The sequence below is a fragment of the Sphaeramia orbicularis genome, chromosome 18 (assembly GCF_902148855.1).
Source record: "Sphaeramia orbicularis chromosome 18, fSphaOr1.1, whole genome shotgun sequence".
Taxonomy (NCBI): Eukaryota; Metazoa; Chordata; class Actinopteri; order Kurtiformes; family Apogonidae; genus Sphaeramia; species Sphaeramia orbicularis.
The window spans coordinates 19,683,113-19,702,497 of NC_043974.1; the positions used below are offsets into that span (position 1 = coordinate 19,683,113).

The 19,385-nt window shown below is 38.9% G+C and overlaps 1 protein-coding gene across 2 annotated transcripts; it reads right to left on the reverse strand.

The window, feature by feature from the left end:
- Positions 1–1,066: 1,066 nt before the first annotated feature.
- kiaa0232 (KIAA0232 ortholog) lies at positions 1,067–15,558 on the reverse strand. Of its 2 annotated transcripts, XM_030162695.1 has the most exons (8): positions 15,362–15,555; positions 12,788–13,367; positions 12,202–12,342; positions 10,073–10,142; positions 9,898–9,982; positions 6,392–9,758; positions 6,116–6,224; positions 4,065–4,218 (listed from the first exon to the last, which is right to left on the reverse strand). In XM_030162695.1, exons 2-8 carry the CDS (start codon positions 13,022–13,024, stop codon positions 4,202–4,204), a joined length of 4,026 nt encoding a protein of 1,341 aa, XP_030018555.1. In that variant the 5' UTR covers positions 13,025–13,367; positions 15,362–15,555; the 3' UTR covers positions 4,065–4,201. The 2 variants fall into 2 exon arrangements, with proteins under 2 accessions (XP_030018554.1, XP_030018555.1); XM_030162694.1 differs by lacking the exon at positions 6,116–6,224 and having other exon boundaries at positions 1,067–4,218; positions 15,362–15,558.
- Between the last annotated feature and the right edge of the window lie 3,827 nt (positions 15,559–19,385).

Here is a 19,385-nt window from a genome sequence, read left to right on the forward strand (position 1 = left end):
AGGAAGTAAAAACCTACATACTTATATATTTTTGAATGACAGTGCACATTAAGCCGATCTAGATCACATGTTCACAGCTTTCTCTGCTTAACCACCAAGCTCCAAAACATAAAGAATGCTTAGAATGTGCTGCATGAGGTGGTGTATATTTATATGTGCGAGTGTATATACAGATATTTTATTTTTATTCATCGTGACCATGGGCAAGTGTATATTTTTATGAGTAAGTGTATATATGGGTGGGAAAATATGTATATGGTTAAGTATAGATGGGTATGTTTTTGTGTTTTGTAACTTTGTAAAATCTCTGTCAATTAACTCTTTCATGCAGAATTGAGAACCTTAGTTGAGATTTTTTTTTTCCTGTTTATATTCCTCTTTAGGCATGAGGAAAACAATGCGATTTAATTTTATTTATGAACCTATTTTTCATGGAGTTACAAAAATGTCAATTCAGCTGAACATCATGCGTTTAATTTTTGAAGCAAAAAAAAAAAAATCGTGTATTTAAAACCCATCATCAGAGAGTGAAAAACTATGAAATGAAAATATTTTCCATGCAGCTAATCTGACATTTTCTAACATTTTTACTTACTCTAATACTAGTTATTACTCACTTCATGGAGATAATATGCCAAAAAAATTTGTTTTGATTGAGAAAACTTTTAAATTACAGTCTAATAACAATTAACAATTTATTTACACTACAACACATTACTGCAGATCAGGTTTATCAAGAACAGCAAAGTTACAATAATGGTATGAATTGCAGAGTATATGATGGTGCCGTGTTGGATGATATGACACTAAAACAACAAAACCCATGAATATACAAGAGAACAGCTGCAGAATAACTGTCCACTGTAGTGACCACTACATAAAAGGGTTAAATAAAGGTTCTATTAGGAAAAAAAAAAAAAAAAAAGTGTCTGAGTCAGCCACAGCATCCCAATCCCGCCCTCTACTGTCAGCGTCAGGTTATGCACCCACTGAGTTCATTAGAGTGCATCTGAGGTTCCACAGTCACTGTCAGCAAGAAGCACAGAACACACACCATTTCACAGGCTGAGGTTTGGTTTATTCCTTTATTAGATGTTAAGAAAATCCACAATGAAACAAAATAATTTACTCTGGGTGTACATGAAATTAGAACAACACTGCTGCTACTCGGAACAGATGGGTTTAAGGAACATAGAGAACGGGGAGGGTGAAGGAGCCTCATCTAAATGGGAATGAAAAAGTTTTCAGCGTTGGATATGCTCCTCTGACAACTGCGCAGTCGCAAGTCAGTGTCACATACCCTCACTGAAAACGTTTGACCGCCTTTTTATATTCTGTTGTTTATTTATTTTCAAACACAGCCTATCGATGGAGGAATAAAAATGGAGAAAGGTTGTGATGCATTCCTTTCAACAAGTGTTTTGTTTTTTTTTTGTAACTTTAGCTTCTTTGCACACTTTCACTGACAGAATCACACACACAGTCATAACATTCTCTCAATCACATATTTTACCTCACTTGTAATATTTTTTTTTTTGTTAACCAAAATATTTTTTTCTTCAACCTAACATAAAAAGATGGAGTGTGATGTTTACATGCTGCATGTTTAGAGACATTCCATGGTTAGTTTTTTTCCCTCAGGTGTCCCTCACTCAAACATAAGTAACATGCTTTAAAAAAAAAAAAAAAAAAAAAAAAAAACTGAATGACTTTTCTCCATAGACTCTTGAATGTTTACATGCGCCAAGGTATTGCATAGGACTCAGGGCTTTTGAATTCCCCTCCGCATTGCTTATGCAACCTACAATGGCTTAGTTTCTTTTTGTCCCTAAAACTATAGCTCTAAATGAACGACCGCCACCTCTGTGGTTCGCCTGGAAATAACGCCTGTCTAGAATATCTGCTCTACAATCAAATAAAGATTTTACAATAAAGAATCAATGCACTGTCACAGGTCTGAGCGTAGATTATGCAGTATGCTTGTATTAAAAAATTCCTGAGTGTCTGATGACTGTCAAAGAAAGGTGACAAGACCCTGAAGTTGGAGTACCTTCTGTTCAGTTAATACCTGTGTGTGTTTGTGTGGGGTCGTTTCGCAATTTAAGTGGACGAACAAACGAATAAACAAACACTGGGCCATTAACAATCATTTCATTTTCAAATAAGAAAGCCGCTGCAAAAGCCTCGCCCGCAAAAGAGACACCTGTACCTGCGACAGTGCATTACAGTTACTATCCTAACCCCTGACATGTTTAAACTGCCCGATGATGGAGGGGTGATTTTTTTTTTTTTATAATCTGTGCTTCAGTTTTATGATACGAGTTCACCCCCGTGCTGCCCTTCTAACCTGTTTAAAAAGAATGCTGTCCTTCGAAAAACAAAGCAGGTATTAATAGTATTTTGTCCCTGGTTGGGTAAATAGAAGCAAGAGGGAAATGCAAAATGCACTTACCAGCAGATCATTGTATGCACAGGTTCATGTGAGGGGCCAGTAACCCCTCACTATTTTTCCTAGGGTCAAATTAAGGGGGTGTTAATGCATTTGCATTTTTGTGAATGTACGTCTCTGCACACATTCACGTTTCTCTGAGTTAAAGTTTTACGACACTTATTCTGAACCACTGCCTTCACAAGTTCAACTCCGACACACTCACACACACAAAGTGGCGTATTACTCAATATTCCAACACGATATACTGTAAAACAAAAAACTAAAAACACACCTCATATGGGAAAAAAAAGCATTTGTACCTTAGTGTAATTCTGCCATATTTTTGGTTTTTGACCACCTCCCACCAGTTGTTTTGTTATACGTTTATTTAAATGCAGCATGAACAATTCACCTTCAGTCAATGCTGATTTTGTCTTTTCTTCAGTGGATTACGAGTTCAGAAGATGTGTAGAAACATGAGATTTGAAGTAACTCTGCCTCAGCTGTTACAGGCCTGACAACTAAAAGGTTACCTTAAAATAAAAACCAAGCCACATTAAGCAAGAACCGCGATTAGGCAAAACTTTTTTTTCCTTTTCTTTTCACAATTTCGAAAAGATATTAATGGATGCTGACTGTCAGACTACAAACAAAACTAGGCTATGCCATCTACTCATCACAGCCATATTATGGAACTGCAACTTCAAAAGATTTCTGAACATATTCATAGCACCAATAGTCTGTACCATAGCAATTACAAAAAAAGAAAACAGAGTTTCATTCAGTTGCAACACGTGTCTGCAAAAATGGCTGTAGTCATATCTTTTGATGATGGGTCTTTACCCCAAAACACTTTTTTTCTTTTTTCTCCCCAATTCTTTAACAGCATTGCATTTCAAGTAGATTAGTATTTTTTGCCAACAAAACTCCTTTTGATTTCCTGTTTTTTGTTTTTTTTAATTTTTAAAATAATTTTTGTGTTTAGCCTCACAAACCATACTATGTCTACTACTAGTTTTTGAAAGACTATCACCATTCAAAAAAATAAAATATCAGACTCATTTATGATCACTTCTCACGCATGGGGGATTTACGGATGGTTCGAAGAAAGCTGCACACATTCTCTACTTCACATTCAGAAAGTCTTCTAAACAAACTATTTAAAATAAACTCTCAAATTCTTACACAACTAAAAAATCTCAACATCCTTATATCGTCTTTCTGAACTCAAGATGGAAAGTAGAGGATGCGATAGCAGTTGTTTCACACAACATTAGATTTAACTACGAAAAGAGGAGTGAGACTGGCTGGACAAACACACATGCACAACCATTCAGACACCAACTACCAGTATCCTAGTTCAAAAGCAAAAGTGGTGGGAACCAAACTGACAGGGATAGAACAAAGGATTGTCCCTAATACCTAACTGTGAGACTTGAATGTGGACCAGTGTACTGAAGAATCAATTGAAACAAATTCTAAAATGTATGTCCGCACATGGTATCACTCAAAGACAAAACATATTTTTTGAGTTTTCCTATTTTCACTCACTTTTTGTCGATCTGATTGTTGATTACACAAGGATTACGTTAGTAAATGAAAAACCAGCACGGTTATGTGTGAGGTTTTTGAATGGGTGCCTCAGAACATTAGCCTACATGAGGTTTTCCAGCTCTGAGATGACCCTGAATCTTTGCTGGTAGAGGTCCAGTCACAAAAGGAGAGGAAGTTTCCTCTCGACGACAGGTGTCCTCTGCAAAACTGGAGTATTCAAATGTTGCTGCTCCCTGAAAACACATGAAAGAGTCAAGGTCACTCAGTTGCACACAGAACTACAGATATAAAATCTTAGATCCCAAGTTGTTTGCTCAATAACAGCCTTTTTAGAAAACACAGATTTTCTACAAGAATCATGTTAAATTTAAGACTTTTTAAAACCATTAAGAATGTAATATAAGACCCATTTTCAGATTTCATTGCACTTGGACTGGACTTCAGTGCTGTTCCCAAGGAAAACAATAGTGGATGATGCCAGGATTTTGCTGCAATGTTTAAGTGTGTCTGAGCCACCTTAAGCTCTAAACCTAACCAGTGTAGTCTAGATAATGGTAACAACCAAGGAGAAATAATATTTTACAAGTGTACATAGGAGATTTTAAACTTTCAAGATGCCAATACATGCTGGCCTCTAACTGTGTCCTATATGTTTTAGCTGACTTGAAGGCTTTGTTTGAGAAACGGTAATAATTACCATTCCGTTAATGTGATAATTGTCATTGTATTTATCATATACATTGAGCTTAGAGAAGTGTTTGATGGCATAGTACCCATGATCAGGAAGGTTTTGTTATTTTCTGCAGGCAATAAAGAGGATTCATTTCATTTCAGACCTGTTTAAATCCTTTTCAGTTCACATTTTACAACCCTTAAATAAAGACAATTGGAATTTAAACTTTTTTAAGGGCCCGTGGACACCCTGTGTTAAGCTCGTCTTATCCAACTTAAAGGCTTTAGAACCACTTACATCTAACATCAATCCATTCCTGTGCCTATTTACTGGAATTTTGCAAACTAATCAGAAACTTTGCTGATTTTGTAAATGAATAGAGATAATTTGACTGTCACTGTAAATGTTTAGATTACAGTAGATTCCTGTAGTGATTAAGGAAACTCAGAAAATACTATTACTAGTGTATTATTGAAATAATGAGCCTTAGCCAGTTTTACACAATAGAGATACCTGTAGAATCCTTGGCAATGTTTGGTGCAACATGTCTGTATGCTGTAACTCAGCTGCTTTACAAAGAAATAAACAGATGAATCTGGTCAGTTTAAGGACACTGGGGAGTGGCTAAGTCTTGGTGAAGGATAGGTCATTGTATTGAAGTCATCAAGCAAGTAAGTGGATCAAGTTTAAGGACAGATGAGTGGCTTTCTTTTCTACAGTGCTTTTAGGTTAGGGACTTAGGCTTTCTGTCACACTTACCTTTTTAGTGCTATGATTTACATGTGACTGAGAATATTGTCTCATTATATGAAAAAGGAAATTCACTATGTCCTGTTTGAAAAACAAGTTTAACACGATGAAATTCATGAAAACTGTACACTCTTAATCCCCATGCTGTTATACACCTGAGCAGTAATGAAAATGAAAATATGCCTAATCGTAAATGTTTCGTTGTGGCTCTGAAAAAAAAAAAAACTTATAAAATAACATTAAACAAATAGTTTTTTAATGAACAGAACAATGAGTATTTTCTTTAAGAAGTTAGGTCCACCTGCATATGTGAAATATAAGCAAGTTTTGCACTCTGCTCTAGTTCTATCCATTTTTAAAAAATAAATTCTGCTACAATTCCTGATGTAGATGAGCTATACACATCAAAGTGGAAGTAGTTCAAACAACTTACTTTCCTGCTCCATTCACATCACTAAAATGATGCAAGGAGAAAATCAGGGGGTTGATGAACAAGTGATGGATTGAAAAAATGTCTCACTTCTGAAGTCCATTAAACTTCTGACTGGATGCTGACAAACTTAAGTTTTGTGCCAGCTACTGACTTCAACTTTTGGATTAATTAAATCAATTTAAATTTATGATTAACCTACTGAAAGAACATTTACTTTTTTTTGATGGAGTAACAGTAAAAGAGGGGAATAATGTGCATTTGAAAATACGTTTACCTGTACATTGAGATCCAGGGAAAATGGGGGAACAGAGTGTATTTTGCCACCAGCACTCATCTTGCTGGTTGCCAGTTCCTCCCTGTCCACTTATATTTAACAGAGGGAACTAAACAGGACAAATGAGAAGTGGTTAGCATCTTAGCAAACACCTGGCCGAGACATCACCGGTGGAACCCACGTAACAGCAGTTGACACATTATAAAACATTTAAGCATATCTTTTTCTCTTGCACATTTATTACAGTATATCAGTAATAGGGAATTAAACTCTCACCTCTGGCACATCTTCAACAAAGTCATAAGCAATCCCATACTTGGGGATCTGACCTGCTGGTGCACATAAGCAGGACTGTTTTTCTCCTGAAGATTCCTCCTTTTGAATCTTGCCAACTGAGGCGTTCATCTGTCCACCTGCAGTTGATGAAGCTGCTGCCGTTTTGCAGTCTAAGCAAATCTCTTGCTCAGCGATTGGCAGGAGGGTACTGGAGCCCTCCTGTGAATCCAAAGAGGTCTGGGCACTCTTCTCCATGCCAGACTTTTTTAATCTGGGTAAGAATTTACCAGATTCCAGTTCTGACTTCCCATAATAAGGGCCCTCACATTCTGCATCCTCCTCCAGAGGTTTGAGGTCTGCCTGAGGATCATCAAAGACGTCCACTGGCGCCAGGACGGGAAAGCTCATCTCCTCTTTGTCGGTATCAGCCTCTGAATCACTTACTCCACCGGGAGACAGCTCTGATGCCGATATTGGTCGGAAATGAGTTCTGGGGGAAATGCGAATGGCCCTATACTGTGTCCGGTTGATGCCATATATTCGTGGGTGGAAGGCTTCATTCTCAGAGTCTGAGCAGAGAATAGATTTGGGCTTAAACCCAGGACTGAATGAAGCCATGTCCTCTGGCTCAAAAGAACACTCAACGTGGAGGACTTGAGAGAAGGGATTGTTCAGGTTGAAGGATGCAAACGGGTATCCTAAACCTTGCTGCTCACTGTGCAACCCTCCATATGTTCCGAGCAAATCTTCATGGAAGATGAAAGAGAATCCCTTATTCAGTCCATCTCCACCTCCTCTAATAGCCTGGTCACTCTGCCCAAAGGACACAAGAGGCCTCCACAGGGGCCTGTGCCCAGGAGCAAAGCAGCTGCCGGTGTTCATGAAGACATCCGTGCCAGTGATGGTAAGCATGTCTGAGCCAGAAGCAGATGCAGCTGCAGCGGCACACTGTAGCAGGCTATCTTGGGATTTACTTGGTGGCACAACAGCCCAATTCTTATCACTACTTAATGTCTTCAACTCTCCGTACACTCCTCCTAGAATGAATGATGTACTCTCTTTGTCAGAGTTCAAGTCCCAGGGCTTGGACGGAGTCATGTAATCCCCAGCACCATCTACCTTTGAGAGTTTGTTTTTGGCTAAATCTTGTTCTTCTTTCTTGCCTTCCCAAAGGTGATACTCTGACCGCTGCACTGCTTTTTTCTGAGGTCCCTGAATTGGAACTCCTTTTGCCTGCACTTCCAGACAACTGCAACAGTAACCGCTTGACTCATCTGCAAAAAGCCCCTCACTTGTTTTTTCTGTTCCTTGCCTTGACATTACAGAGTCACCATCTCCAATTGCAGTCCAAATATCCTTTATGATCCCTGAGCTGTAATCATCACTCTGTTGGTTTGTGTTGTCCGAAAACATGCCAGTGCTGTACTGTTTACTCTCATCCTCTTCCAAAGCTATACCACAAATGGACTCCAATTTTGACTTTTTGGTGAAGGTCTGATTAGATGCTGTGCTAACGCTCACCTCCTCACATTTATGGCCAGAGTCTTCTTGCAAAAAATCCAAGATTTCATCCTCTAGATATGTACCAGAAAGAGGAGGTATTATACAATCAATCTCTTCATTGCCAATTTGAGCAGCATCTTCTGTCAGAACATTTCCTTGCTCATTGTCTGAACGAGTTTCCTCCGAGTGCGACCATGGACTACAGGTTCGCGTTGAAAGGTTTGAACAGTGTTCAGTTTCATCAAAGGCACTATTTTTGGTCCATATTAGCAAACGAGACTGTTTATTAGAATGTGGGTCGAGACAGCTACTTGAATCTGTGTTTTCATGACCAACTGTGAGTGAGTCGCGAGGAAAAGGAAAAGTGGGGCTATCATACTGCAGCTCAAAAAGAGAGAAGCAGGATGAGTTTAAACCAGATGGTTCACTGGGGGCTTCAGGAACAGGTGGCTCTTCCAGATTTCCAGAGAGTTTGCTCAGGGTAAATGAAACACTATCAAGAAGGGGGGAGAGTCGAATGGGAGAGTCTCCTATGAAGCTTTCTCCATCTATATCTTCTGAAGTAGATGGTGAATAACATCCCCAGACTTGAGCCATGTTTTCAAGATCTTGCATAAAGAATCCAACAGATCCCGAAGCTTCCTGTGAGTCTGCCCTTATTGCACTTTTCCCTTGCTGCTCAAGGCCATCTAATACTAAACATTCTGCCTCAACGTCTCTTTGCTCTTTGCTTTTTTGTCGAATCATGCTTAAGATCCGACTCTCTTGTATCGAGTCTGAGGCACTAGTATCCAATATGGATTGATAAATATCAACTTCATAGAAGTGAGTGAATTCAGACAGATGCTTGTCATCTAAATTTCCACTATCCTCTGGCTGAGGGCAGCTTGAGGTCCCAGTGAGTTCAGCAGTTTCATCTTCTGCTTCGCCAGGCCCTTCCACAAAGTGCCCATCCACAAATGAGCCTGCAGCTAAGTATGCTCTCTGGTAGTTTTCATCGGCAATGCAGATTCCCTGGATTCTGTCTGGCAGCCTGTCTATATCGGCTGACACAGCAAACCCATCTGGAGAGTCTACCTTGCTCCGATACTTTGTTTCCAGCTTGCTTTGTCTGCTGCTGAAAGGTATAAAATAGTCTGTGATGGGCTCTGTGTACCAAAGTGGCTCCTCCATGTACTCTTTTTTATTTCTGACCTCAACTCCTGACTCTTTTACTTCCACCCAGCCCGGATCTTTACGAATCTCCTTCAGCGGTCTTTTCCCCTTTTTGTAAAGCTGTGGTTGTTTGGTAGTGCCACTGCTACTGCTCCCTCCTGTGTTTCTTCGCTCCTCTTTGTCGATAACCTTCACCTGCAGCTTCACTTGCCCACTGTTGCGTGTTCGCTTATTCTTGATCGCTTCCCTGGATTTGTGCCTTATTCTAATTGCTTTGCTTCTAGATGACTTTGAGTCACCCTGGTTCCCACTTGAGCTTGAGCTTGCCTCACTAGAGCCAGAGGACCAGGACCGGGGCCGGTATTTACCCTCAGATCTATATCTGGTCTGCCTCTTTGAGTGGATGATAGACTTCTCCTCCGCTGCTGCACCACCATGGTATCTATTTTCTTTCTCCTTCTTGCATCGCCGCTGCTGGCCTCTTTCATTGATCACAGTTGTAATGGTACCACACGCCTCCAGGTTTCGCTCCTTTGCAGCCTCACCTTCACTGTTGCAATCTTTTGGGGAGGAGGTGTCTGTGCTGGTTTGTGGGGCTGCAGAGGATGATGAACTTGAGTATGCACATGCCTTTGCCTTGTTCCACACCGGCATAATCTCTTGGAGACAAACAGGTTTCTCTGACAGAGGAGGAAAGGCTTCATAGTACCTGAAGACACAATAGGAATTAAAAGGCCTGATTTAAATTCATAAGTCAATCAGTACAGTTCAACTGAACTAATTTGAAGTAAGTGGGTGCATTCTATTCACAAACATGAATATATATGTATATATAAAATGTGGCTTACATTTCCACCTGGTCCTTTGAAGAAGGGGAGTCAGTTCGCTCCGGAGACTGAGAGCTATCAGATTTCTTCTGAATCTGCTTCTCCTCTGCAAGACATTTAGTTATTTTATAAGTTAGTTTCACATTTTCTATCACTATCTGCAATGCCGCTAAATATAATCAAGTGGAGTCCATACCTTTCTGTTTGTTCTGGATGTCCTTTAGTTTAGAACAAAGCTCCTCAACTAGGCTCTCAATTCCAGAGTTCTGTGAAGAGAATAATCACATTTTGCAATAAACAATCAAGCCAACAGAAAACAGTCACTCACAATGCCACTATATGTCCACATAAATGTGGGGATCGATACAACTGTATTGATAGCAATGCTGTTATTAACTGTCCTTATCTGTCCAATTTTTAAATCAATTCCTTTATTAACTGCTGCAAGTTTTTGCAAATAGGGAAAAGACAAAATACAAAAATAAAGGGTATTCCTGAAATTTACGTGGTGCACAGAAACATGTTACTAGGTATATGGTGTTGTCACCCTTGATTGAAATGATCATTTTACAAACAGTGCAACTAACACTGTTGTCATCTTTCATGAAATGCATGTCAGCATTAATAAAAAGAATTTTAATTTCAGAGAAATACATTTCCAAATGGTCAGGTAATTAGGAACTGGGTCTGAACTGGAACTGGTTGTCGATTCCCATCCCCTATTATGCAAGATGAATAAAACTTAGAATAATGAGAACTGATTTGTTCATATGTCATCATTCTAACATACGTAGTGAAGGTGAGTCTGTCCAGCAGTGACGATGGAAAACACTGATACATGCTAATTTAGGTAAATAACATATACATGATTTAATAATGAGACTCAATGACAATACTTTTAAAACGCTGAATAGTAGCCCTATAATTCATGCATTCATGTATTTTTTAATATAAATGAAACAAAAAATGTATTTTTGTTCACCAAAAACAAGATATAGTGGTCTGACATAAAGTTCTAGCCTAAGGAATGAATGAGGAGTTCACAACAGGTACTGTGACCCCTAATGTGACCAAAAGAAAGAATACAAGGCATGGGGTTGACACAAGTCAAGCCAGCTGACTTGTGAGTGCTTAGGCATGCTCAGCCATGACTGTGCTATATATAGCCACGGTGCAGGAATGCTTTCAAAAAAAGAAAGAATAAACAGAATAGCACAAGTGATTGCTTCACAGTGTTCTAAAACACTGAACACTTACTACATATCCTGTACAACTTACTGCTTTCTCAATCTGAGCAACATATGTGAAAAACAAAAAAACAAACCATTAAAGTAAACAAGACAAATGTGTTCAAATACCAACCAAGACCAAAGAGGTAATGTTGAATCATATAACATCAAACCGCACAGACAACCATTATAATTCTACTCTTCTTAGACTCTTCGGGTCACTCGTACAAAATAATATTCCTTACCATGTCACCTTATGAATAGCAAAGAAAAGTTTTCTCCTGCCTAGTGTTTCCTCTTGCATCATTGTGCTAATGCCGGTCAGCTGACAGCCGACCGACACTGCTGCAATCCCATGCAGCGTGTGCTGGTTAAAAAATAGACTGCAGAGTCCAGTCCCCAGAGGAGCTCACCACTCCTCCTCTTGGCTTAAAGACCCTTCCCCCTACCCACCCATCCAGTTTAATATTGTGTTTGCAGCATAGCTGCCTTACTACTGGTGCTACTACAGAAAGAAAGTTGGCAGATTTCTTAGGTCTTAGTCACTCACAAAAAAAAAAAAAAAAAAGCATGATACATGCATTTCTACTGTGCACTTCAACGGAAATTACATTTTCAGTGGAACAAAGTGAAATTTTTAATCAATGGAAATCTGACGTTAACATATTTCCACAGAACATTAAAGGTGTGGCTTTAAGGCCATATAAGGTGATGAAACATTTACAATGAAGATCCATGTTGAATGTTTAAGCTTCCCACACTGGCATAGCTTTATTCGCTGTCCATTCACTGCGATTTATGCAATTAATATGTGCATGACTGCATCTTAACAAGCAACAAAGAATACTATAGCAACAAATTCCAGACACGATTAGACAACTTATACCCTCCTGTCTTTTGTATTTACAATGTTTTCTATACTTTTCATTCACAACTTTCTAAAAAAAATGAAGGATGCTTCTCCCTGAATGCATGAGTACAGTCCAGTTTGCAATCCATTAAAGATAAGAATATCATGATAATTCTGAATAACAACACTCCTACTAGAAATGAGTGAGAATCTGAGAATTAAAACAGCGGGGCATAATGTGCTTACTTCATCAGATGCAGAGCGGAGGCATTGGACAGCAGCTTGCTTTTTCAATTCCTCAAGACTCAAGTCAGTCCCTCCTTTCTTCTTACTCTTGCCCCATTTCTTCCCAGTTCCCTTCTCCCAGCCCAAGAAGATGTCATTTTCCTTTTAAGGACAGGGCAAGAATAGTCATTAACAAAGAATAATCTCATGTCAAAGAGTAAGACTGGCAATAACAAAGCATATAAGAACAAGATACACATCTTGATTAAAGGCTTATATTCAATATTTCTATGTAGGGTTGTGTCTGTAAGTTCAAAGAGAAAAAAGTTAATCAATTCAAATAATGTAAAAAGAAATGAGGAAATTGTAGAATCAGTCAGTGGTGCGAGTGACATAATATGGAAGAAAAGCCCATTGTTAACCTCTCCAGGCAAATTGATATCTTCCTCTAACTAGGCCATTATATTCCCACACCAACTTCCCTCCCTGAATGAAAGAGCACTACCCACTCATTTAACAAAGCAAAACAGAAAATAGGATGAACTATTATGTATTTTAAGTTGTTCATCTTTAATACAAAATGCTCTTTGAGGCTTTGATAACCAACCTGGTCCTGCAGGTCGTAGTCGTAACTGTCATGCAGGAGAAGGCTAAGGACATAGCGGGTATAAATCATGGCATCAATCCCGCACTTCTCAAGCTCCTGGCCAAGCCAGCTTTGTACTGGACCCAGTGACTGGAGAAGAGACATCTCTGAGGCAGGCAGGGGGCCCACAAGGGGGAAGGGGCAAGAGATGTTTTCAGGAGGAGCAGGACCGTCTGAATCGGTGCTCACTGGACGCATGGGACCTCAGGTGTTGGCCATTTTCAGGTGGAGCAGCATTGTGATGGGTAGTTACTGTATGGTGTTCCGTGGAGAGGGGTACGGTGGACAAGAGAGGATGAGGCCTATCTGGAAGAGGGGGTTGTCACTCCAGCAGGACGTACTGAAGGGGCTCTACATGGGGAGGCATGTAGGATGATTTTTTTTTCTTTTTTTTATTGCTTTAAGCAAAAAAGGGAATTTTACTCGTCAGGCATGGCTTATGCTGCTGATAGATCTCAGCTGCTGGGCAAAACACCTTAAGTGTTTGCGTCTTAGTCACAGCAGGCCATTTTGGGGCTACGTCCTACTTCACCGGCACAGGCTGAAACAAAAACCAATGTAGGAAAAAAGTAGACAATTAGAAACATAATAGCACAAAGATGTAGTCACAGACTGAATTCACAATTACAGAGCAAAGAAATACTCAGGTTATTTCAATTTTTAAAAAAAGTTGCATCACAAAAACACCTTACTAAATTTTATATTGTAGATTTTATTTCATCTAAAAATAAAGAAACAAGAATAAAAAAGTATGTGATTCCCCCATTCATAGTTCTATTTAGCTGTCAGATAATAGGCTCCTCAGAGAACATGATATCTTTAAGTACGGAGCCACAATTATCACTAAAAATACAACACCAGTAGGTCACCTTAGATATTAATGTAAAACACTGTCGAACATCCAACTTATTCACAGTATGTGTGGTGACCATACTGATATAAATTTAATGTAACAAGAAATAAGTGACAATAGAATTGGACATGGGTGCATTTTATCTCATTGAAATATCCTGAAAGAGAATGATTCTATGGTTTTGAAGTGCTCATGAAACAGGAACCACGATTTTCATAATTATGTTCCCCAGTAAGTCACAAATAAAACCTGTATATTTTCACTTTGTTGCAAAAAGCCAAATATGTCCAAGACTGGTGCCCATGACAGAACGAGCATAAAAGAGCCGTTGAGTATGGCTGTGTGGGCACTGGCTATGCAAACTAACACTTGCTGTCAAGTGCATGTGTTTCATATGGCAGCAGTGGATTAACGCGAAGAGCAAATGGAGGCTGCACCGATTTGATTGGCTATCCCGGTCATCACTCAACAGTGGTATATTACCCGTTAGCGACATTAAAAGGGCAAGACGGCAGACTTTGCAGTGTACAAGTGTGCTATTTTACATGTCAGTAACTAATTCCCTATCACTTACTTACATCTAAATAAAACAAGATCTAAAATATTAGCAGGCTTCACCGACAACAATTTAATATGGCTGACCAATGTCTACAACCCAGCTGTTTGTCGTATACCCACTAGCCCCGGCTGCTAGCTCTGACTGCACTGTCCACATACCAGCTTATTCCTACGATCTATTTTTAAAAGGCAGTTTCTCTGTCATGGAACCACAAAATCTGCAGGGTTTTCCATCGTTGTCCAGTGCCTTATTACACTTGTGTCATAACTTTTAAACTAATGTTTAATGATTTACTTGCATTTACGTGACATTTCTGAGCTCCCGAATGCGGCATTCCAACTACAAGACATAAGATAGCCTACTCTGGTTATTTTGTCGGCGTCGTATTCATGTATCACACAATACGATGTCGGGTTGAACGTCCTTATGTTAACTTGCAGTCGGATTTCTAGCATCACTTCGCAGTCAAAAAGCAAGGTTAGCCACACAGCCGACCTTTAGCGTTAGCTACCAAGCTAAGTTAGCCAAGTTAGCTGCCCGGAGAACCTCGTCTCTTGTCATCGGGCACTTTGTTTTCTATTTACATTAAAGACATAATACTGTATATGCACCAAGTGCATTAACCACTAGAAGTTTAAAATGCAGGTTTTGAATTGAGGTGGCTTCATGTCCTAGCGAGAGTAACGCCACTTCGGTGTCTGTTCGGGCAGGGGAACGGAGGCTGCTTCAGTACGGTGACATTACAGCCCCGACTGTTTTTCATTAGTAGTTAGCTAGGGACAGCAATAAGCTACGTTAGGCCAAGTCACAAACTTTCAGCCAGAAACATCGCATAGCTATTTGTAAACGGTAATGCGATGTATCAAAATGGTATTATTCAGATTTAATCTATCATAATCGTTAGCTAAGGTTAGCGATCACGTACATTTGTTGTTGTGACCGAGGGGAGGAGGAGCGGCTGCCCCGGTAGGCTGCCAGAGGACTGTCAGACGTTTTCCCTTCAAAATTGTGCGCCATATCGTCATACAGTGAAAGAGTAGCCAGACTAAACGTGAAACACTGAACAGAGACTAAAACATCCCAATCTCCACAGAAGTGTACACTGTTTCGGTGGTAAACTTACCTGCGGTGAGCTGAAGTAAAGAGGAGCAGCGAAAGGGGAGCGGCTATTTCTCTCCCGCTGCCGTTCCGAGCTCGAGCTCTGGAATCCGCTGCGGTAGCATCGCGTATCATGGACACCGACAGAAATGGCGCTGTTTTCACATCTACTGCCACTGTGATAACTTCAAGGAAACTGGCGACATCCCGGCTCAAGCAGGACGAAGGTCATTCAAACATGACACGGTCTGGAAAGAGCCAATATGGCGGCTATGAAGGCCAGTTTCATACCGAGAAAGACGACAAAACGCGCCACCCTCCGCGTTCGTAACTAGGCAACAAGGCAAACCTCCGCCGCTTGTTCGTAAATGTTTGATCCCTCCGCTAGGGTATTGCATCAGAAGCCCAACTAGTGCTCTTATTTGTGCTGAAACTAAATCAATATGATCAGAATGGCGAAGCAGATGAAAATCAGCTCTGACGTGAGAAATAAACCAATAAGCCCTGCTCCTGGTTTAAAACAACTGGTGGAATTTTCAATTAAAATTAAGACCTAGAATGTCAATGTTACATGTTTGGTTTTTATGAATGACAATCACTAACATCATATTTAAATACACATTTCCATACCTACTGTGCTGTATGACGAAAAGTTTATATGTTTTAATGTGTTATATAAAAGGTACTTCACAAACTTATTGTTAAACCCAGAGACACACAGAATGTTGGTTCCACACTGACATAACACAGTTAGTTATATTTTCAACAATTTTCATGCGAACTGAATAACATGACTTTTATTTATTTTATCACAAATATTTTCAACTGACGATTTTCTGTCAACATATTCTTTTCATAAAATTACACTCTCTTACATATCCACGTCATCCATACATCATGCAGTCAGGACAATGCACCCATTCAAGCATTTTCACAAACACAATCACCTGCCCTGTTGCCAAGAGTCCCATGTATTGATCATTTTTATTGTATTGATTAATTCGTTTAGTATGACTGTGGTCTCATGAGCTTTAATAAAATCCTCTGTCCGGTCTTGTTCACCTAAAGCAAAGAAGATCGGGTTATTGGGTGGCTGTACCTTTTTGTGGTGACACAATAATATCACTACTATTACTACTGCTCTGGTTACTGTACCTCTATCTGCTCCTGTTACTAGGACTGTGGTGTTACCATTACTACGAGTGTATTTTTAGCACCACTACTACTCAAGAGCAGTGGCTGTACAGTAGATAATGTAATGTGAACCAGCAGCCCTTTACTCTAAGTATTGCTGGGTTCTACACTCTTTAGCAGCATACGTGCAGGACAGAGGGGGTGGTGCTTTATACTGACCACCTGCCTCACAATAAGGCGTCATATTGTAGCACACTTCAGCTGGCCTCTGACCACAGGGGTTATGACCTCTGGGCTACGATGAGTAAGGCCTATTGACCAGCTGTTTCCACTCCTGTCACCATTACACACTCACATTCACAAAATCCTGTGCTTCACTACCTCCCTGCTGGGTCATCAAGGATAATTATCTTTAAGTGCATTTGTAGTGTCATACGAGTGGAGAGAAAGCAAAAGAGGCCAGAACAGGAGTGTGTGCATGTCCATGTGAGACAAAAATGAGGTTTTTAAAAGCACTATAAGGAGTGTGTGCTCTTACATGGTTTTGACAGTGTACGTGGAACAGTTCACATGTTACAGAGGTTACATGTGTAAGATTAGAAGGTCACTCAGAGAGCAAAGAGTGCATTTGCCTTCTTGCTCCTCAATATTACAAAACTACAAACAAACCGTAAAATTTGACCTATATTTTCCTTATTTCTGACTGTTGGTACCACTGGTTAGGCTCCACTGAGACCACTATGCTTTAGCTGCATTTTAACCCTTTCATGCATGAATTATGAGAACATTATTGAAGTTTTTTTTTTTTTCCTGACTGTTTTTATTCCTTTTTACGCATGAAAAAAAAAAAAAAAAAAAAAGAACCTATTTTTCATGGAGTGACAAAAATGTCCGCTCAGCTGGACACCATTTGTTCAATTTTAGAAGCAAAGAAACATGTATTTACTGATATACTGTGTGAAAATTATGAAATAAAAACATGTTTAATGCTGCTATTCTGATGTTTTCTCACATTTTAACAGCCTTTTTGTTTAAAAAAAAACAAAAACAAAACTTAATTACAGTCTAATAACAATTAGCAATTTTATTTATTTATTTTTTTAATGTCAAATGTGTAACTGCAGATCAGGTTTATCTAGAACAGCAAACTTACAGTAATGGATGAATTACAGTGTACGGGATGATGCATAAGTGTCCTCTGTGTTTGCTGATATGGACCTAAAACAACAAAATCTATAAATATACAAGAGAATACCTTTGAACAGCTGTCCACTGTAGTGACCACTATGCATGAAAGGGTTAAAATTAAATAAAACAAATCCTGTCCACACAACCAGAAATAATCTAACAGCATGAACACACAGTCCAGTAACACAATAACCATTAGCAGAGACAACAAGGACAGAGTCGCTTGTAATTCAATAACCATGATGAATTAACAGCTTGTAGTCAAAGCAGACACCTTCCTCTCTTCCGGAATGGATCATGGGAAATAGGTGTGATGAATTAATCAGGGATGTGTAGCAACTGATGAGACACATTCAGGCAGTAAATGTGGGCGTCATCATTTCTAAAAGTCTGTGGTTTTGTCAGTCCACATTATAGCACAACCCTACTAGAGTTTCCAAACCAAATCCAGGTTAACAGCGTTTCCAAAAGTTTCTGTTATGGGATGTTAAAACACTGGAGTAATGTGAATGTTAGATGTCAAAAATGATACGTTAAAGAACAAAAATATATTGGCCTGGACACAGCTTTAGTTTAAAGCTGCAGGAGTCAGTAATCAGACACCAAAGTTTACAAGAATACACCAGGAAGTAGTCCCTCATTACCTTTTTAATTGTATTTTGGTTCCTGTTCTTTTCTTTATATCACAGGTGTCAAACATTTGGCCCAGGGGCCAAATCCAGCCCGCCAAAGCGTCCAGTCCGGGCCCTGGGATGAATTTGTGAAATGCAAAAATTACACTAAGATATTAACAACAATGGGTTACAAAAAAATGTTTTTTGCAAGTTGTCTAGGTTTTTTCAACTGAATTAGTACCATTTTGCACCGCTAAATCCAAAAATAACATCTGTTTTTCTCAATCAGGTCAGGTTTTTTTGCTAATTTGATTTTGAAAAATTTGATCTTCTCACAAAATTGATTACATTTTTGTGACTTTATCAGTTGATTTTTTATATAGTTCTCATCCAAAATAGGTTTTAAGAGAAAAAAATCATTTTCTAACAGGTCTCCTGTTAGGTACAATGGTGTATTCACTGCAGATGTAGCAGAATACGTCAGGCTTATTTTTGCAAGATCTTCTAGTCAAAGCCATTTCATTCACCTGTAATATTAAAAAAAAACCATTAATCATAAATTGGCAAAAGTAAAATCCTCAGAACTCGTTTATTGCAAGAAATATGAAAGAATTTTGTATCATATGATGTGAAAATGCCCATAAATGTAAGCAAAAATGTTAAAAAGCCAATATGTAGCATAGTTCAGGAAGTTGACCTGATTGAGCAAAATTAATGTGATTTTTGGATTCAGCACACCAAAATGATCCTAAATCAGCTCAAAAAACTTAAACAATAAATTTGTTGTTGACCAGTGCAATCATTTCAGTTCAGGTCCCACATTCAGACCAATTCAATCTCATAATAACCTATAAACACTCATAACTCCAAATGTTTCTCTTTGTAAATGTCGATGTTTTCATGTATTTATACTAAAAAAAAGTATAATTTTTCGCAAAGTATCTGAATAACCTGAACAAATATGAACAACCTGAAATGTCTTAAGAGAAGTACATGCAATTTTAACAATATTCTACTTGTTACTAAATGTTTGGTGTATTTGTAGATCCACTGTGATCTGTAAGTTATAATGTACATGTGTAAATGATAAACTTAAGTATAAAATTGTTAAAA

Excerpts from the sequence above, each read along its gene's own strand:
- kiaa0232 (XM_030162694.1), bottom strand. The coding sequence starts at position 13,024 with ATGCGTCCAGTGAGCACCGATTCAGACGGTCCTGCTCCTCCTGAAAAC. Across the intron at positions 9,983-10,072 it reads CATCCAGAACAAACAGAAAG|AGGAGAAGCAGATTCAGAAG; the intron begins GTATGGACTCCA and ends AATGTCTTGCAG. Across the intron at positions 9,759-9,897 it reads TCAAAGGACCAGGTGGAAAT|GTACTATGAAGCCTTTCCTC; the intron begins GTAAGCCACATT and ends TTGTGTCTTCAG.